Source organism: Rattus norvegicus, chromosome 14 (assembly GCF_036323735.1).
Source record: "Rattus norvegicus strain BN/NHsdMcwi chromosome 14, GRCr8, whole genome shotgun sequence".
Classification (NCBI taxonomy): Eukaryota; Metazoa; Chordata; class Mammalia; order Rodentia; family Muridae; genus Rattus; species Rattus norvegicus.
In genome coordinates this window covers 78575305-78596680 of record NC_086032.1, presented here as the reverse complement: position 1 = coordinate 78596680, position 21376 = coordinate 78575305, and the positions used below count along the sequence as shown (strand labels likewise).

At 48.2% G+C, this 21376-nt stretch overlaps 1 protein-coding gene and 2 long non-coding RNA genes across 5 annotated transcripts in view; 1 reads left to right on the top strand and 2 right to left on the bottom strand.

The window, feature by feature from the left end:
- Positions 1 to 4391, bottom strand: part of Sorcs2 (sortilin-related VPS10 domain containing receptor 2) — a 368293-nt gene extending 363902 nt beyond the window's left edge. The window contains exon 1 of one of the 3 annotated variants that reach the window (XM_039091958.2): positions 21 to 4391. In XM_039091958.2, coding sequence (XP_038947886.1) covers positions 21 to 500 — 480 coding nt within the window. In that variant the 5' untranslated portion in view covers positions 501 to 4391. The remainder of the gene's footprint in view (positions 1 to 20) is intronic. The other 2 variants (XM_039091954.2, NM_001107225.2) reach the window with 2 other exon arrangements.
- A 7736-nt stretch (positions 4392 to 12127) lies between these two features.
- On the bottom strand, positions 12128 to 18670 carry LOC134481853 (uncharacterized). Its single transcript, XR_010057714.1, has 3 exons — positions 18505 to 18670; positions 12761 to 12835; positions 12128 to 12228 (listed from the first exon to the last, which is right to left on the bottom strand). It is a non-coding gene; the product is annotated as an uncharacterized LOC134481853 (long non-coding RNA).
- On the top strand, positions 18652 to 20535 carry LOC134481854 (uncharacterized). The gene is made up of 2 exons (XR_010057715.1): positions 18652 to 19231; positions 20120 to 20535. It is a non-coding gene; the product is annotated as an uncharacterized LOC134481854 (long non-coding RNA).
- Positions 20536 to 21376: the final 841 nt, after the last annotated feature.

Sequence of the window (21376 nt, the reverse complement as noted above, 5' to 3'; positions counted from 1 at the left end):
GGCGTGCGGAGGTCACTTACGCTGCTGTTCTCTCCTGTCCAGTGTACCATCGCCTGGTTGTGCGTCGCGTCTCCCTTGAGCACGAACGACGTGCTGATGAGCGAGACCTGTGCGCGCGAAGCCGAAGCTGCACCGGCCACCGGCGCCGCCCGAACCCTGCGCCCCTTGCCCAGAGCTGGGGCGCCATCAGTGCTGGGACCCGAAGCAGAACCCGGACGGAGACCCGGGACGCCAGGCTCCGATTCTCGTGTCTGCGGATCCTGGCGATTGCTGGACTCCGTGCGTCCCGCGGGCAGCAGCCTGGTGACCTGCACACTGGGACCCCAGCGCCCGGGCTGGGGGGAGCGCCCCATCGCTCCGCAGGCAGCCACCAGCACCAGCAGCAGCAGCAGCAGCGGCCACGAACGTGGCCAGCACGGCGGCAGCAGAACCTGGGAGCTCCGATCCGGCGCAGTAAGGCCAGGACGCTTCGGGGCGCTCGGGGTTCCCCGGTGCGCCATGGTCGCCGGTAGGTAGCGGCGGGGCGGTACGGGCGACACCGCGGCCGCGAGAGCGGGAGGGCGCTGGAAGCTTGAGCAAGAGCGCAGAGAAAGGAGCCGGGAGGGAGGGAGCGCGGGAGGAGGGGACTCAACGCCGCCACGCAGCCAAGGGAGCACCGCCACCTGCCGGCCGCGGGCGAACCTCCGCAGCTCTGGGCCGGGCCAGGCCGGGCCAGGATGTCCTGAGCGCAGTCACACCTCCAAGACCCCTTCCTTCCTTCACAGTGACTCCCAACCTTATCCTCGATCCTCCTCTCTCACCCTCTTTCCATCCTCCCTGATTTCTCGAGGCGTTTACGAAGCAGCTGCACTTGACCAGACAGAGTTCCAGGCACTTGGGGCACAACGGGGTGCAACAAAGGGAAACGGGCCACACCCAACTAGTCCGCTTAGAGGCCAAACAACTCCAGAGCAGCCGGTCTGCAGAGGTGGGGAGAGCGCCTCCTCTGGGCGCTGCTGGAGAGAGTCAAGGGGATGCCCGCGAGTCATGAAAACCGGAGAGATGTTCCAGGCAGCTGAGGACAGTGCAGGAACCTTGGGGTGTCAACTAAAACCAACTCAGTACCTCAGACTTTGGCTTTATCTCCCACCTCCCGGGGAACCCCTGAACAGAATATTACACCTGTGTAGAGGTAGCAAGGAGAGAAGAACAGAGAGGTGGGGTCCCAGCCAGACGGGGTAGGCCAGCACAGAACATGTGGAAACTAGACCCAGAGCTCACCACGTCTTTAATTCAATGCCAATAAAAGCCGCCATCACTGCCAGCCCCTCTGCCATCCAGGACACAAAGCAGGAGGCTGCCCAACTAAGGCCAAGAGTGCAATTGAGCTTTGTCCCCTCGGTCAGGCCAAGGCTCATCCTCTCAGGCTCAGGGTCCGGGAGTCAGGGAGTCTTAGAGATAGACACTGAAAGGCCCCGCTGTCTACTGGGTCTCTTCACTCCAGAAAACCTAATAGAGCAAAGAACCAAGTATCCAGCAAAGTCTGAATTTGCTATCAAGGTTGAACTCCAGTGCCCTCTCCAGGAGTTCCTGTTCAGCACAGGCGGGCGTTGCTAGGGCTCCAATGTGCGGAGCACTGAACAGGACTGGAGTTCCTGCCGGGCCTCCTCCTGTGGAATGTGCCCAGGGTGCACCCTGATATAAACTTCCAACCCGAAAAATTCAGGAGCTGAAGTCCAAAGCCAGGCAAGAAGAGAGGGTGCACAGCTGTGGCAACATTTGGTCTAGCAAAGAAAGGCTAGCAGAGACAGACAGTATGGGGCTGGAGGGGGTGGGGAAGGACAGGAAACTAGATGATGTGCCTTTCCTAGATCTGAGGTGGCGGTGAAGGGGGTTCCAAGTCACAACTGTATACCATCAGAGTATAAGGTGCTTTGTTGTGCTTTAATTTTTCAAAAAGCTTCTAAGTAATAAGAGAAAGCCTCAGGACATGACAGAATACTGAACACCTACCATGTGTCCGGGAATTCCCTAGGGGCCTCTGTGCCTGGCAGGTCATGACTAGGACAGGTAGTGGGTAGAACTGTCCCCATTTACAAATGAGGAAACATTCAAAAGTTCAGTCACAGCCTGAAGTCACCCAGACTCTGACCCAGGTGCTGTGATCAGAGATGGTGCCTTTTATACCACCTATACCTCTTATCATCTGGAGAAGGGGCTCTGGGACACTACACCATGCAGGCACTTGCCACCCGGTCAGAGGGAGATGGGAGCCACCACTGGCCATCCCAGCCTATCTGAGACTCAGGTCACAGAGACTTGGTCAAGGTCCCCCATGAATAGAAGAGTCCAGGCCTGGCACAGAGGTGTGATGCCCTGCTGGGGCTCTTTCCAAAACAATCTACTGCCTCTGCTCCAGAGAGGACACAGGGACTTAGAAGAGGACGTCTGGCTCATCTCTTCCATGATGAGCCCAAAGCTGTTAGGATCACTCCGTTTACAGCCATGGCTGGATCCAGGGACCCTGATGAAGGAGAGGAGGCTCAGGTCTGGCAGAATGGACAGATGCTTTATTAAAAGGCCTACCTCAGCGATTGGCTAGCACCCAGGAGAAAGGAAAGGTACTGTGTAATGAAGGGTGAATCTGAGGAGGAGGGGAAGCCCCACTTTATTGTGAGGTAACATGGAACTGTCAACCAAAGAAGCAAGTGTCAAGAGGGAGCCAGCCACAGCCACCACGGGTGCTGTCCTGGCTGAGGGAAGAGCCCTTGAGTGCTGATCTTACTGCTGTGCCCAGGAGTGGCTCAATTGATATTCAGAGGCTGACCGAGTGTAGCTGGAGTGTTTGAAGCAGGGGAGTGAGATTATTAGCTTTTTTATAGCTGCTTTCCTGGCCTTGAGGACGGGCATAGAGACCACTTAGGAGGCAACTCCTCCAAAGGGCTAGAGATGTGGGGGCTGGAACAGAGGGAAGGAAAACTCTGCAGAGATCTTTCACTCCACTTCCGATCACTGTGCATTAACCTTCCTCAGACATCCACGGCAAAGGCTTGCACATAGATGCAAGAGAGAGATGGAGGGATGTGTAGACAGCAGAGGAAGCTGACCGGCCACCTCTGGGCGTCACATCTGATGTCTCCAGCTAGAGTAAAGAGGGCATGCACTGTCAGCAATGTATGCCAGGGTGGCCAGAGGCGCAGCAGACATAGGACGTGAAGGGTTGATAGCCATGCTGTACATGAAGCCCTGAAGGAGTCTGTGGATCCAAGCACATGCAGATGGTATGATTCAGCATTGCCCGTGCTTGGGAATCAGAAATGCAATCCTCTTCAAAGCTACAAAGCTCCTGGTCTTCAAAATACAGAGATACTGAGATACTGTCTACCCCAGATATCCTCTGGCTCTGCTCCCTGCTTCATACCCTACAAGGAATCAAAGGTTGATCCTGCTCCTGGGACTTCACGGCCTCACAGTGACACTAAGTATATGCTCCAAGGGGAGAGTTTGAAACTCAGTCCAGTGATGACCTCAGTCTCTGCTCCTGAATGTCCACAGCAAGCCAGTGTGACTCCAGGCGGACTTACCTCACATATCGTAGATAGTAGAGAATGTGTCCCCACCAGAAGCTCACATGGGACACAGTAAGGGACCCTGACTAGTCAGTGTCCTACTTCCCCAGGTGTTACACCTCCACCTGCCCCTCAGATGCCTCACCTGTCAAATAGGCCCAGCCTGCCTTGACCTTGTGCTTCTCAAAGCTCGGTGCCTGGGCCAGCATGTGCAATGTTTTCAGGAAACTAGACCTAGAAAGCCAAGATCCCCCAGGTATGACCCAGGGCTTAGGTTTTAGCACATCGTCTGGTAGAGCTCGCACATCCCAAACTTGAAGTGCAGCTCTGTTCCAGTGTCTCGGGCAGCATTTTAGACTTGCCTGTAGGGGGAGGGGGGCTGGAGAGATGGCTCAGTGGTTAAGAGCACTGACTGCTCCCACGGAGGTCCTGAGTTCAATTCCCAGCAACCACATGTGGCTCACGACCATCTGTAATGGGATCTGATGCCCTCTTCTGGTGTGTCTGAAGACAGCTACAGTGTGCTCACATACATAAAAATAAATAATAACTAACTAACTCGACTTGCCTGGGAAAGAAGAAAAACTCCTGGTCTCAAGTTTTCTGAGATGGAGACCAACTATAGCATTCGGCCATCTGAAGTTTCCAGGGTGGTTTGACTGTACATCCAGTAAAGACCACTGTCCCTATCATTCCTCCCAATGCTGGAAATGGAACCCAGGGCTTTGCACATGACAGACAAGTGTCCAACCAACCCTGACCATCTTCTCCTTCTCCTCTCCTTTTTCTTCTTCCTCTCCTCCTTCCTCCTCCTCTTCTTCCTTCCCTTCCTCCTCCTCTTCCTCTTCCTTCTCTTCCTCCTCCTCTTCCTCTTCCTTCTCTTCCTCCTCCTCTTCCTCTTCCTCCTTTTCTTCCTCCTCTTCCTCTTCCTCCTTTTCTTCCTCCTCTTCCTCTTCCTCCTTTCCCCTCCTCTCTTCCTCTTCCTCCTCTTCCTCCTCTTCCTCCTCTTCCTCCTCCTCTTCCCCTTCTCCTCTTCCTCCTCTTCTTCCTCCTCCTCTCCCTCCTCTCTTCCTCCTCCTCTTCCCCTTCTCCTCTTCCTCCTCTTCTTCCTCCTCCTCTCCCTCCTCCTCCTCCTCCTCTTCCTCCTCTTCCTCCTTCTCTTCTTCTTTCTCCTCTCTTCCTCCTCTTCCCCTTCTCCTCTTCCTCCTCTTCCTTTTCCTCCTCTTCTTCCTCCTCTTCCTCTCCCTCCTCTCTTCCTCCTCCTCCTCCCTTTGGGACAAAGTCTCACTCTGCAGCTCTATCTGCCTGGAACTTACTATGTAAGACCGCCTCGAACTCACAGGGATCCACCCTGCTCTGAGTCCAGAGCGCTGGAGCCGGAAACGTGTACCTGGTCCCAGTGATGGATTTTTACGAGAAGTCAGGGAAGGTGGGAGTGACAGTGGTAGGCCTGGAACCTCAGCCCTAAGGAATCTAGAAAGCAGGTCCAAGGTCAACCTGGGCTACACACACAGTCACCCACCCACCGAAAAGTAAAAGGGGATAGAAAGAATATGAACAGGGATAAACTTGGAGAGAGAGGAGAAAACAAATATAACAAAAGTTTAAGGTAGAATAAGAAATAACTTAGTAAGGATAATTGGATTAAAGGTCAAGCACACAGTAGGACCCCAACTGAGAGGTCAGTGGAGCCCAGCTGTGCTCTGACTTTGCCAGTCCCGTGACTGCACTGTGTCCCAGAAAGAGGAGGGTATTGTCTTCTGTATAGTGAACTGTTGCACTTGCTCACTGAAAGTCACAGCTTCCTTACGTGGCTCTGGCGGTGATGTGTTAGTCTTCATACATGTGACAAAGCTAAACCTGTGGACTGCCCCAAGTGGGGTCTATCTCAGACAAGTGGGGTCTATCTCAGAGACAGGTAAGGAACCCAGGAGTGAGTACCACCAGAAACAAGGGACTCAACCAAGCAGAGGCCCCTAGGGCATGCCCCACATCTTCCAGCTGTCTCTAGAGCTGGTGAGTGGCAGAGTCTCCTAAGGACTGCTAAGGATAAAAGGCAATAGCTCTGAGCCAGGAAGATCAAGTGCGACTTCTCCTTGTCAGGTTGTCAGGGGCAACAGAGAAAGGCAGCAGGGATGGTGGGTCAGATCCTCAACTGGGACCTGGAGCTGGAGTCTGATGCCTAACAGCTGCCTCTGTGAGCCAATGGAGAGAGTAGAGAGGGGAAGAGAGGTGGAGAGGTGGTGTCTGCAGTCCTGTGGTGTGGTGCATTTTAAAGGGCTTGCTTTGTGGTGGAACCAGGGGCTCCTTGACCCTTGGAATACATCTCTGTGGACCAGCCAGCCCCAGGGTGCTAACGAGAGGTGTGGTTAAAGCACTGCATAAAGGGCAGGTTCATTTCTTCCGTTCATCAGGGTTTACTGAGCACCTGTTGGGTGCCAATCCCTGCCTTCCAGGGCTGACATGCTAGTAGCCACGGTCAGACCAGGAAGAATGAAAAGTGACAGTCACATCACACTTCAAGCCCGGAAGCAGAGAGAGGTGAGGGCATGTACACACACACACACACACACACACACACACACACACACACGTGTACACACACACACACACACACACACACACACACACACACACATCCCAGGACACACCCCAGTAGCCTAAGGAATGCCTACTAAGCCTGCCTCTTAAAGGGGCCCAGCCTCCAATCCAAATTGTGTCTCATTTATCATGCAGATAACTGGACCTCTGCACCAAGCCCCAAAGGCCATTTAGAAAAAAAAATGGTAACTGCCAGGGTGGTGCTGAGATGGCCTCTTTATGACAATAGTGGCTTAGCCCTAGGGGTCCCACTGGCATCCTATGATGTGGAGTCTTTGACAGTCCATTAGGATACCTGCCCTGCAGTCAGAGTACACAGTCATTTAAAAGTCGAGCATGTCTTTGCACCATGTTCTGCATAAGAATAGCCATTCCCCACATCCACTGCTGTTGCTGTGCTGACCCCGCCCCCATCCTACCACCCCTCCCCCATCATCCCCATAAGCATGCTTCGCCCCTCCAACATCTCCTCCAGTTCTCTGTCTCCCCATCTGTCAGAGCAGAAGATGGGTTCCCTTAGGACTCCAGAGAACCTTAGCCCCTGGGCCACTCTCCAGACTGAAATCGCTGCTGACTGTCTGCTCCTCTAGAGAAGTCGCGTGACTTTGCACACTAAGGACTGCAAGGTGCTGCAACTGAAAGCCGTATTTGACTTTGCTTAACTCCATTGTTTCCCCAACTTTTTGACCCTGTAGCTCTTTATTTCTGCTTAAGAGCTACAAACACCCTGGAGAGCACCACCATTATGGAAAAATGTGCTGAATGTGGCTGAAGGAAAAGTAAGAATTTATTTCTACCTGAGGTGCTGGCGCCCAAGAAAATACAAGTGTAGAGGTCCTGAGTGATGGACCCAGTGGAAGTAAAGCACACACATACACACAGAGAGACACACACACACACGCACACACACACAGAGAGAGACACACACACACACCACACCACACACCAAACACACTACACATATCCCACACAGACCATATACACACACATACTACACACCAAACACAGACCATACGCACATACACATACACACTACACACCAAATACAACACACACACACTACACACCAAACACAGATCATACACACAAACACACAACAAAGATACCACATAATACACACAATACACATCACACACATACCACACACATATCACACACACACTATACACACCACACACACACACACCATACATACCACACACACTACACACCAAACACATCACACATATACACACACCAAACACACACCACACACACCACATACCCCCACATACCACACACATACACTATACACACACACCACACTCACCACACACACACACACACACACACACACACACACACACACTCACGACTGGGTAGAGAGGCACCAGGCTACCCAGGAAACAAAGCAGGTCCCATAGTAGAGGGCAGCCTCTGGGAAGATAGGTCCAGAGGCTTCCCATCTTCATTCTAAAGTGCCTATGCTTTATTCTGAAGTGCAAGAGAACCTTTCAGTGTTTTTAAGAATAGCAATCGTGTGGTCAGATCTATGAGTCAGAAAGTGAGTTCTGGCAGCTTCTAAAGGCTGGAGGGAAAGAGCAGAGCAAACACAGTGATGGTTCAGGTTAGGGACAAAGGAATGTGAGCAGAGGGAGAGACAAGTAGAGGAGGGGAGACAGAAGCCCCAGGACCCAAACCATACAGGGTGGGAATGAGAGAGCAGTTGGGACCCTGTAGTGTTTGGGGGCCTGATGATGCCCTTCCATGCAGAGGGGAACTGTGTGAAGAAAGTGTATCTCTGTCTGTGTAGCTGTGGATGCCTGGGAGTTGTCCTGGAGGGATGAGCTAGGAACATGCAGGTTCCTACCATGCCCAAGTATCCTCACGTATCAGTGCGTACCCCCAAGAAAGGCTCATTTTGTCCCTTCCCAAACTCTGGCTTCAATGAAAAAAATACCAGGGGTTCCACCTCTGTCTTTAGCTTTACCTTCTAGAACCTGTGGCTGTGAGATTGTAAATGAGAGAAAAGAGAGAGCCAACAAACTTCAAGATGTTCCAGAAGCTCAGGACCTGGGTGTCCCTCCATCCATCCCATCACAGATGCTGGGATCAGCAGGGGAGGCACAGAAGCATGGGATGACACACAGGCACTGATATCACTATGACCTAAGGAGAGCTCAGGAGCCCTTCAGGAACAGCCGCAGGAGACCCACGACTGCTAGAAGTCAATGGGAGAACTAAGCAGGCAGTACTCTAAGTACCTCTGAGGCTATGTCTAGGAACGTATGACTGCTGGAGGTTAATGAGAGGACTAAGCAGGCAGTACTCTCAGTTCCTCTGAGTCTGTATCTAGGGACTCATGACTGCTGGAGGTCAATGGGAGGATTAAGTCGGGAGCACTCAGAGTCTGTGTAGGTGCCTTGAGAGATGATTCAGCAGTTAGTGCAAAGCTCCGGTTTCCAGACATCCAATTTCTAGTCATTTAGAGAGAGCACCCCCACCCTCCTCTGAGCTTCTTGGTTTCCACACTGGTAGCCAGGAGCAGTTGGCAAGGTCTGAGCACACTGCAGCCCTAGAGTTCACCACAAGCCTCCCTATTCTAGATTTCTCTAGAGGATTCTTCCAGAGCCTTCCATTTTCACAGGCATTTGGAAAGCTGCCTCACGGTGCTCTTGTTTATAAGATTTATTACAGAAATCACAAGGGCTTTTTGGTGTTTGTTTGTTTGTTTGTTTTACCAGTTTACTCAATGTGAAACTGATGTCGACTTAAACTATCTTCAGGTTTAAGAGTTCTTATCATAAAATTTTGGTGGAAAATCATGGCTTGAACAGTTTCAGCTTGGGGTTGATTAAAACTCACTTTTCCTCAGAACAACTTTTTTAATGAAAACTAGTGGGCATGCACAAGCTATGTCCTCACCTGTGAGGCTAGGTAAAAACACCCCCATTCTGGAACTGTAGGAGTCCTGGGACCTCAAGTTCTTCTTGCATTTTGAGGTGGGTAGATGGATGGGAAGATAGGTGGGTAGACTGATGGATTGGAAGATAGGTGGGTAGATGGCTGGATAAGTAGGTGGAGGATGGATGGATAGATGGATGGATGGATGGATGGATAGATAGATAGATAGATAGATAGATAGATAGATAGATAGATAAAGTGAGAGAGTGGGTAGATGGATGGATGAGTGGGTAGGGAATGAATGGATGGATGGATAGATAAGGTGGGTGGGTAAACTGACAGATGCATGGTGGATGGATAGATAAGTAGGGGTAAATGATAAGGTGGTGGGTGGGTGGATGGAGAAGTGGGGGTAAGTGGAAAGGGGGTGGCTAGAAGTATAAATGAGGGGGTGGGTGGACATACATATGGATGGGGGAGTGGGCAAGTGTGTAAATAGATGCATAGAATGAGTGTGCAAGTGGGTGGATAGAAAGATGTGGAGTAGGGAGATGGATGGCTAGGTAACCAGATAGGTATGTGGGCAGGTGTATGGGTGCATGAGTTGTGAGTGAGTGGGTGAATGGGTGGACAGATAGATAGATAAGGTGTATGGAAGGATGGATAATAGGAAGGTGGGTGGATGGACGGATCAGCAATGGGTCAGGGTATAAGGATAGTGGGGGAAGGAACACGTAGGTGGATGTGCCTGTCACTGAGGTTTTCCCGATCTTAACTTCCTAGTTACAGCTAGTGCTGTAGCCAGCAACGAGTTCTAAGGGAAGAGTCCCAGGTTGGGAGTTCAAAACATGCTGACTCCTCTCACTACCATGGTCCTTCTCTACTAAAGGACATTTTACCCAGCCTCAGGCGGGACAAACTCTTAACCTCCTATCCAGCCACTGCTTCCTGCTTCATCCTTCTTAGGTCTCTCCTCTCTGCTCAGAAACACAGCTCTGGGCTACAGCACTCATACTTAAGATCAACTGTGAGGGGTTGGGGATTTAGCTCAGTGGTAGAGCGCTTGCCTAGCAAGCGCAAGGCCCTGGGTTCGGTCCCCAGCTCCGAAAAAAAAAGAAAAGAAAAAAAAAAAAAAAAGATCAACTGTGAAAGCTGGCGAATTCTCCCCAAAGCTGCATAGCATTGCTGGAGACACTGTCTCCGTGCTCTGGAATCAATCACGCGCCTGTACTCCAGGCTGAGGAGGTTTATACCTGAGAGCTTCAAACCTTCGGGGAGGAAGAATGGAGGGCACATGACTCCAGCCCAAGCCTTTCCCATGTTCCCTTCCTTGCTGGGTAGACATAGAGATTCTTTCCAGTGAAGCAGGCGACAGGAGTCTCCTCTGCAGCACTGAGGATGAATCCCAAAATTCTAGAGCTGAGAGCAGCATGTCTGGCGGCAACTCATGCTGGAAGTAACGGTCTGAGAGGTGACAGAGCTTGGCTCTGCACTGGTGTGGTGGGACCTGAAGAGGACCAGGTTAGCTCCCTGTTCTAGCTGACCCTAAGGCCGAGTAAGACGTGCAACAAGCATAAAAGTTCCAGCAACAGGAAGCAGCCGGGCAGATTGGACACATCTACGTTCCAAATGTGCCCTTTCCACACAAAACCCTTGCAACATATACAAGGCTGACAAGGCTCAAGTGTCTGAGGCTAGCCTGGTCTCAGAGTCGTGAAGACATATGGTATAAGGGCAAGCTTTAAAAATTAGAAAAGAAAAGAAATAAATCAAAAAACAAGCACCAACATAAACAAAAAACAGGAATGCCAGTTAGCACAAAACCCATGAAGGAAGTCACCATGCATTGATGCCCTGTGTTAACAAAACATGAGAAAAGCAAAGAAACGGGAAAACACTATCTGTTCTCCACAGATAGTAGGTCACCAGGGGTGGGACCTGACAAGAAACAAACCAACAAAAATACACATTGTCATTCGCAGCCATAAATCAAATGCATTGAGTCTCAATAAGGACAGGAAAAACATAAAAGAAACACAAATTTCTGAAATTGAAGAATACAGCAACATGGAAAGTTCACTTCCAAGTGCACCTCAATTGCAGATCTGAGAGAGCAGAAAATCAGTGCGACTGAAGCAAGAAAGGCATCCATGGCCAAGAACACAGAGAGGAAAGCCAACCATGCTGTGCTGGCCATGAGGCAGCCTCCACACACAAACACATAAGCAAGAAGAATTCCAGTCAAGTGGAAAGAAAGGCGCTAACAGAATATTTAAGGGAAATGCAGCAAAATTTTTCTAAGGCTGATGTAAACTTTTAAATATCTAATATGTCTTACTACCCCCATACAGGTTAGAGAAATGAGCACTTAGGTGCACCATAGTCGAGCAAGTGAAAGACACAGAAAACCATGAAAGAGGCAAGAGAAAAACAATTCATCATATAAGGAGGAACAATAATGTAATTAACAGCCTTTCATGGGATGGGCGGGGGGGGGGGGCAGAGTGATGGAAGGATGTAGAATGGCTTTTAAAAAAACTGTCAACTAAGACTTCGATACCCAGAAAAACTGTCATCAAAAAAAGCAACAGGAAAAAAAAAGTTCTTAAAGACAATGAAAAAAATATTAATAGAATTCCTTGTTGGTAGAAATGCCTTGTTATAGATAGGTGATAGATGAATGGGTAGATGGATGGATAGATAGATAGATAGATAGATAGATAGATAGATAGATAGATAGATAGATGCTAAAAACCACCAGTCACAAAGACTGAGAAAGACTGGGCAGGAGTTAAGTGCAGTCCACAGGAACAGATAGGAAGCCTCAGATGTGGTAAATGTGAAAGTTGATATGAAATATTTTCTCAAGGGCATACTTCTCTGTAATTATTTTAAACATATAGACAACAAGGCTAGCACAGAGGCGGGGAAGAAGAGAGCCATACTGAAACAAATCTTTAAAAGTTAGCATTGATCTGACAAGTTAAAGTTCTCTTAGTCCACAGATTATTTAAGAAAAATAACTCAGATACATAGTACCCTAGTTAGGGTTACTATTGCTACAATGAAACACCATGACTTGGTGAGGAAACTTGGGGAGGAGAGGGTTTATTTGGTTTATGCTTCCACATCTCTGTTCATCATGGAAGGAAGTCTGGACAGGAACTCAAACAGGACAGGAACCTGGAGACAGGAGCTGATGCAGAAGCAACGGAGGAGTGCTGACTACTGGCTTACTCCCATGACTTTGTTCCAACTGCTTTCTTTTTCATTATTGTTAATTATCTTATTAGTTTACATTTCAAAATGTTATCCCCCTTCCCGGTTTCCCCTCCACAAACTCCCCATCCCATCCCCCTTCCCTTTGCTTCTATGAGGGTGCTCCTCTACCCACTCATCCACTCATGTGTCCTGGCATCAAGCCTCCACAGGACCAAGGGCCTTCCATCCCATTGATGCCAGATCAGGCAATCCTCTGCTACATATGTATCTGGAACCTTGGGTCCCTCCATGGGTACTCTTTGGTAGGTGGTTTAGTCCCTGGGAGCTCTGGGTGGTCCAGTTAGTTGGTATTGTTCTTCCTATGGGGTTTGCAATCCCCTTCAGCACCATCATTCCTTCCCCTAGCTCTTCCATTGAGATCCCTGGGCTCGGTCTGATGGTTGACCGTGAGTATCTGCATCTGTATTGGTCAGGTGCTGGCAGAACCTCTCAGGGGACAGCCATACCAGATCCTTGTCAGGAAGAGTTTCTTGGCATCAGCAATAGTTTCAGGGTTTGGTGTCTGTAGATGTGATGGGTCCCTGGGTGGTGTAAAGACAGGGACAAAAAATGGAGCAGAGACTGAAGGAAAGGCCATGCAGAGACCACACCACTGCTTTCTTATAGAGCACAGAGCCACCAGCCTATGGACACCACCTACAATAGACTGGGCCCTCCCCATCCATCATTAGGTAGGAAAATAATCTACATACTTGCGTACAGCCCAATCCTATGAACACATTTCCTCAATTGAGGTTGTTCCTCTCAAATGACTATAACTGTATTCAGTTCGCATAAAACTATCCAGCACACATAGCTTTTAAAAAGCAGAGAATAAAATGGAATATTAAAATATTTAAAATAAAAGAAAGCAGTAAAAAAGGATAGAAAAGGAAAAATTAAGAGATATATACAAGGACAAAAAATGTACAGTGTGGACAACCACACTGTAAATATTAGTGTGATGCAAATTGAACACTAAATGTGAATGGTCTAAACCCCCAACAAAGGCAGAAAAATAAATAAGATATAACTAGGAACTATTACAAAACAAAGCCATGCCTTGTGTCCAAAGACACTAGTCTGTCAGAGGCAGCAGGGTAGAACTATAATATATCATGAATGCACTGACCCCAATAATTCTAACATTTGACAAAGTAAACTTTAAGACAAGAATATGACTAGCCACAAAGTGATGGTTTCTAGTGATCCATGGGTCAAAACATTAAGAAGGTATAAAAATTATAAACATATTCACCCCTAATACAATAGCCTCAAAATATGCAAAGCAAAAACTAATAGAATTGGGGAAGACCCGAATAGTTTTATAGAAATAGACCAGACGATCCCTTCAATAATTTATGAGGCAATTAAGTAAGAAGAGAGCATGAAGAAAAGAAAGGATTGAAGTGACTTATCACTCAGCCCATGCTGACACACAGCTACAGGCACATTCTCCTCAACACACATGGGTCATCCCCTAGGTGTGAAGGTGTGAATGAGCTTCTATGAATATAACGACTGAACTCATGAAATTGTGGCCTCTGACAGTGCTTCAGCAAGAATAGACATGAACTGCGAAAGTCCACAATTCCAAAGTCAAATGCCACACTTTGGAACAACTCTCAAGTCAAAAAAGAAACCATGAGAGGAATTAGAAGAAATTTTAAATGGATCTAAAATACTCACTATATATGAAATTTTACGGAGTGCTTAGGAAGAAACCCATACCTTTAAACACTTGGGTCAGAAATAGAAAGCAGAAAAATAAAGGGAAATCAATAAAACAAAAGGGAATGTTTTAAAATATCATAAAACTGATAAACTTTTTGCCAGAGGGGAGACAAAGAAACACAAACAAATTCTACAACAGAAATAGAAAAGGAGACATTACTACCAGCCAAATGGAAATTAGTTGGATCATAAGTTCTGTAAAGAGAGCCAAGGGCAGTAGGGCAGGCTAGCAATCACACAACCCAGAGTCTGAGACAGAGAGCTTGAGACTAACCTGAACTGCATAGCAAGACTTTGGAAAGAAAGTGGGGAGAAGAAAGAAAGGGTGTTCTATAAATAATTTACTGTTTATGAACTAAACAACCTAAGACAGGCGGATTTCTGGAAATACTCAAGGTGTTCAAGTTGACTCAAGGCGACAATTAAGAAAGAAATTGACAATTCAGAATCTTTCCACAATGACAAGCCAGACTCACATGGCTTCCCTGGTGGGTTTGGTAAATATCTAATTTACCTAATGTCACCTGCAGCGACTCGGGAAATGATGACGGGAACATCCCCAATCACAGTCTGATGACCAAAGCCAAATAAACACGTGGCAGGAACTCAGAGAAGAAAAACGTTCACTAAACGAATGCAAAAGTCCTTGAAAAAGCACTGCAAGCTCAGTCAGTGTTTCAGCAGGAGGACTCTGCTCGGTGAGTCTAGGGATAAGACTGTTTAGCACCGGGGCATCAACTAACGTAATATCACACAAAGCAGAACCATCTATCTCAAAGAAAAGGTGTTTGGAAAATTCAGTACCATGGATGACAAAAATCTTTTAATTTAATCTATAGAGGGAACTTCCAAAGCCTGGTATAGGGCAGCTATAAAAAGCTGGGTGCTGGAGAGATGGCTCAGAGGTTAAGAGCACAGACTGCTCTGCCAGAGGTCCTGAGTTCAATTCCCAGCAACCACATGGTGGCTCACAACCATCTGTAATGAGATCTGGTGCCCTCTTCTGGTGTGTCTGAAGACAGTGACAGTGTACTCATATATATAAAATAAATCTTACACACACACACACACACACACACACACACACACACACACACACACAGCTGGCATTATATTCAATATTGAAAAGAAAAATTATTGTTTAGCCCCTTGGATTGGAAACAGATGTGTGCTGTGTTCACAGACTAATCTTTAAACTCAATCTTCTTCAAAGTTTCGTTAGGCTTTTTAATAGAACTCAGTTAGCTGGTCTTGAATTTTAAATGGAAAAACCCAAAACCTAGAGTTGTCAAGTAATCTTGAAAAAAAAAACTGGAAGGTCAGTCCAGCCTGGCTTCTAAGCTAATGCCCACTCTCTATGGTCAGAATAGCAGGTTTTCTGGAAGGAGGGTTTTGAAAAAACTAATTTCTGATAAAACAACTCATTGAAGAAGGGACCAAATTTATATCTGACTCTAAAGAAAAATCCTAAAATTTAATCCTAAGATTAAAAGGAAATAAGGAGGAGGAAGAATCAGGGAGATACAGAAGATAGAAAGAAAGAAAGAAAGAAAGAAAGAAAGAAAGAAAGAAAGAAAGAAAGAAAGAAAGAAAGAAAGAGAGAGAGAAAGAGAGAGAGAGAAAGAAAGAAAGAAAGAAAGAAAGAAAGAAAGAAAGAAAGAAAGAAAGAAAGAAAGAGAAGAGAGAGAAAAAGAGAAAGAAGAAAGAAAGGAAGGAAAGAAAGAAAGAAAGAAAGAGGAAAGAAAGGAAGGAAGGAAGGAAGGAAGAGGAAAGAGGAAGGTATTTTAGTTAAAGTTCCATTGCTGTGAAGAGACACCATGACCATAGCAAATCTTATAAAGGACAACATTTAATTGGGGCTGGCTTACAGGTTCAGAGGTTCAGTCCATTATCATCAAGGTGGGAACATGGCAGCATCCAGACAGGCATGGTGCAGGCAGAGCTGAGAGTTCTACATCTTCATCTGAAGGCTGCTAGGAGAAGACTGGATTCCAGGCAGCTAAGACAAGGGTCTTAAAGCCCACACCCACAATGACACACCTACTCCAACAAGGCCACACCTCCAAATAATGCCACCCCCTGGGCCAAGCATATACAAACCCTATTTAACTGTCTGCAAAATGAGCTGACATTCAAAGTGCCCTGTGAAAGGGGTATGATACACTAGCCATGCACAGTTGAACCATAGGTGAGGGTCCTTGCAGTTGTTCCCGACCGCTCTGAAAGACAGAGTGCCGTCAAGCAGCACCTGAGGATGGTACAGCCCAGCCCGACATGGTAACATACCGGTTATCACCTAAAACTGACTGACAGAGCAGGAATGCACCTCACAAATATCTTTATCCAAGTAAAAGCAAAGCAGACAGGAAATCCCCACACTGTATGTATGACGCCATTTATTTGAAATTTATAGGACACAGCAAACAATGCAGTAGTGCCCAGGGCTAGGGTGGGAATAGCGGCTGCTTGTCAATGAGATAGGGGTAGGATGCCAGATTCTCTGAAGCTGGACCGCAGGGTGGCTGGACACAGTTATAACTGGCCAAAAAAATCACCGAAGGGCAGGCTTTAAGTGGATGGGTTTTATGGTGTGGTGAGTTATGCCTCAATAAAGCTTTCTTTTATAAAGGCAAAAATGTGCTTCCACAGCAGCTGCCATTCCTCGTGGGTCTACCCCATGTTGAACAGAGTACCTATAGCTGCTGGTGGCTGAAACGCCAGCATGTCCCAGCCTTCCTGCAGCCCCCACCTCTGTTAGTAGCATCCCCTTCTACAGATGAGAAGAGTGAGTCTCTGAGACATCCTCTATGTACCGGCCTCCAAATCTAAGGGCCTCAGCTTCTCCAGATCTGAGCCAGCTTGCCACTGAAGACTAATCTGGGACTGCTCTGTCAGACCCTTGTCCTACTCCTTGGATCCCTGGCTGGTCCTCAGTCCCCTCACCCCAGGATACCCCAGGATACCTCTTCTCCGATTTCAGCTTCCCTAGCTCCCAGAAAGCCTGGTCCCTTGCTCAGAGGTGCCTACCCTCTGAGGCTCGTCTTGATCATTAGCTATTGACACACCTGTCTTACACATCCACTTAGAACCACTCTGAGAAGCCGTGAATATAACATTATCTGGAAGCAGGGTCCTTGTGAGTAGCATATGCTAGGGATCTCAAGATTAAATTCAAGCAGTCTGGTTCAGGGTGGATCCTAAACCCCCGACATGACATGGCCCTATAAAACATAGGAAAGAGAGCTAGAGAGATGGCTCAGTGGGTTATAGCACCTGCCTCACACACCTGAGGACCTAAGTTCAAATCCCCAGAACCTCTCAATGTGAAGCTCAATGTGGAAGCACGTGCCTGAAATCCTAATGCTCTTAGTCATGGTTCTACTGCTGTGAAGAGACATCACGACCACAACTTATATAAAGGGGATGGCAGACATGGTGCTGGAGGACCTGAGAGTTCTACACCCAGATCCATAGGCAGCAGAAAGAAACAGCAAGCCGTTGGGCCTGGAATACCATGCCTCCTGGTTATCCTCAAGTAGCATCACACCCTAATGACTAAACATATGAGGGGCCATTCTTATTTAAACCACCTCATGTTCCTACAGCAAGATGGGCATGACCCCTGAACTTGCAGATGCAAACGGCAAAGAGATGAGAGCCCTGGACCAATATTTGGGTTGTCCTCAAACCTTTGCATGCGTGCTTTCACAAGCAAATGCATACATGCATGTATATCACACATCATATATGCAGAGACAGAGACAGAGAGAGAGAGAGAGAGAGAGAGAGAGAGAGAGAGAGAGAAAGAGCGAGCCTTGGATGGAAGGCCAAGTGGAGCAGGAGGGAAAGGTTGGAGTAGCACGCCTACGGTCTGGGGAGCTTAGGCCTCAGCAGCATGCCAGCAGAAGCCAGACAACAGCGTCTTCAGACACCCTCACAGAAGCAGAAGGAGCTGGCCTGCCCACACTTTGGCCTTGTACTGGTAGCCTTCTCTCCTGTGACAGAACACTGTGGTCATTTGTGAAGGCAGCCACAGGAAGGTAGGGCTCCACCCCCAGCAATGACTCAGCCTCAGCTGGTTCTATTCAGAGGAAGCAGATTAGTTTGGACCCAAGCCTCAGCAAGTCTTTAAGTTGTCAGCTAGAGCAGCCTCCCTGAGGCCAGCAGGCGTACATGGCAAGTGATTTTATCCTTTCTGAAGACTCAGATGGGGCACAGTGGCCCGAGGGCCACACCTGCCAGGTCTTTGCCACCGTTTCCTTGTGGTAAGCTCTCTGCTGCTTTTCTCAAGAGGCTCCTGTCACCAGAGCCAGCAGAGGTCTCCTGCAAGAACTGACTACAGCAATCAGAATGACAGGAAACGGGGGTGGCATGCTCCCACGCAAAGTGACTCAGGGTGGATGGGAGCTGCCAGTCAATCCCTGCTCCCCATGGTGTGCAGAGTCTCCACACAGGACCCATGGAGGCAACTTCTTACCTGAGTTCTGAGAACTGTGGGCCTAAACTGGCTTCCCTCTGTGTCTAAGAAGTTCACACACAGCTAGGAGGAAGCACATTTTCAGGGCCAGCCACATAGAAGACCAGGTTCAGGGCAGCGTATCTCCTGGTGGGATTTCCTAACAGAGTTCCATGATGACATAGCAGCCTCCCCTGTGACTTCATCACAGCACCATTGTGATTTGTGTCCGTGTGGCAGTGAAATTCATGCAGCTGGTTCAGCATGGCTCCTGAGGTGTCTGTGGTAGCATTTCTGAGTGAGAATTGCATGTGGTTACAGCCACACGCACGCACTCCAGGGTGAGGGTGGCATCCCAGGAACTGGGGTCTGGATAGAGTGGGTGGTGCAGGAAGGGAAGATCAGCCCCGCCACCTGTTTGGCTAGGGTGTGACTGTGTCTCCTGCTCTTGGCACTCGCCCCCACCACTCAGTCCTTGAGACCCAGACTGGGGTCTTCATCAGCCACTCCCTGTTCTCGGGATGTCACACATACCACGGCCTCTTCCAGCACTCCAGCTTGCAGACGGCACGTCATGGAGCTACACAGCCTCTGTGATTGCATGAGTGCATTACTGTAATGAATATCATTCTTGAATTGAGAAGTAGGAAGATGATAGATGATTAATTGATAATCAAGTTAGGTGATAGATAAATGATACATAGATGATAGGTAGATACATTGATAGACAAAAGATGGTGATGAACAGGTGAGTGATGGCTCAGCCGGGAAATTGATGGATGGAAGGATGGATGGACAGACAAACAGATACTAACTGTTGCCTCTCACAGCTATGACTGCCGAGCTCCCCACTTGGGTTATTCTTAGGGAAGTGGGCTCATGCCACAGGAGCCTCTGGAGTTGCAGCACCAAGCAGGCCTGAAGCAGGTGTCCCTGCCCTCCATTGCTCAGTGACATCAAACTCCACTGTCCTTACTGCTCACACTGTTATAACACCTTATGCGAATGCAACATGAAGGGCTTTGTAGGGGACAAAGAACCAGGAGTCATAGAGCAACCAAGTGCCTGCCAACAGGCAAATGTGGACCAAAATTCCACATTCCCAGACCCACTGTGGACCTCACTTGGGGCCCTTCCTCTCTCAGGCATAAGCCATTCATCGGAGGATAACTTTTCTAAGATTCCCCTCGCAGGAAACAAAATCAGAAAAGAGAATGGTGGCTGCCAGGGGCTGGGGAGGGGCTGGGAGCTGCTGTCATGCTGACCTTAGGAGTCCCAGAGACAGATGGTGGTGATGGTCCCACAGTCATGTGACTGCCTGGTGACACTGGGACACCTGCTGGAAAATGGCTGGAGGAAAGTTTTGTGATGTGTATATTTTAATCTTCTTTTTCGTTTGTTTGTTCTCACTATGTAGTTCCAGGCTGGCTTGAACTCCCATTCCTCCTAGTTCAGCTCAGTCACTCACCCAGCCTTCCTTCCCATGACTTTTAAAGCATGCATATTCTTCTTACAGACTTTACAACTCTTCCTTGCCAGCTCCATGTTTCAAGGCTGGGAGAGTGTGTCAGGCAGAATCTTCCCTGAGCAACAACTAAAGAGGGGTTGATTTTGTTCCACCTCTTGGTTTTTTGAGGTCTCAGATGTCGGCCCCATCTCTTGGGCCTGTGATGAAAAGGACATCACAGCTGAAGAAACACAAGAGCAGAGCAGCTTGCCTTGTAGCATCGGGAGACTGGGGAAGAGCAGAAGGGAGCCAGAGCAAGCTACACCCACAGAGACACGCTCCTAGGCAAAGACGTACTTCCTTCAACCGGGCTTCACCTTTCACAGCTCTGCCTCCTTCAGTAGCCAACTTAGATGTTGAAGTCATCAATGGACATTGGAAACGTTTTTTCCCCCAACCCCCTTTGGCTTTTATTAAGATAGGGCATCATTATGTCTCTTTCACCGTCCTGGAACTCACTCTGTAGACAAGGCTGGCCTCGAACTCACAGAGATCTGCCTGCTTCTGCCTCCTGAGTGTTGAGATTAAAGACATGTTTCTGCCTGGCTCGGAAAACATCTTTACAGAAACACCCAGAAACGTACTTTACCACACTCCAAAGTGTCTCACAACTACAATCCAATCAAGTTGATAACCAATATCAATGATCCCAAAGGTTGATTCATCGGGGGCGGGGGCATCTGCCAGGAGCTCCCAGTTAAGAGATCAAGGCTTAGAGGGAAATTGAGCAATCTCTATCATAGTGTTGGGGCCATCAACAGCCATGTGGCATGGCTGTCCACCATGACTTAAGGTACTTAGCCTTCCGCGGACACTTGACTTTAACACAAGGCTAGAGCAGGATGTGCTGGATGCTGGAACTTTCATGGAGTCCCCAACTGATAATACCAGGAGAATTTCCAACACTGGGTTAAGGTCAGGTCTACCACAGTGCCCTCTGCCACTCGCAGAACACCTGGTTTGCCGTAAACCAGCAATTTCCCTTCCTCCTCTTTCAGATCAATGAAATCAAATCTGGTGTGAAGAGAGGGAAGGATTGTAGAACTCCGCAGCCAGCCAGTTTCTCTTCCCGGGAGCCTCTGTTCAGTAACCGTGCTAAGAGGTGACTGACCGGGTGATTGAAATACATTGGTACTAAAAATATTTTAAAAGCCCTTCTCTTGATTTATACCCAAAGAAAATATCACCAAGGAGAATGAGTTTTCAACTCAAGTAGCTCTTATTCCTGATCTAACTAAATTAGCCCCTTTGAACCAGTGGTTTTACTCTGATGCCTGTAATAAAAATAACAATAATGTGCATTTAGAGGGCGGTTTATCCTCTCCAAAGCACAGGCCTCTCGTGCCATACAATTCCCCTCATCCATGCTGGTGATCACTGTAACAG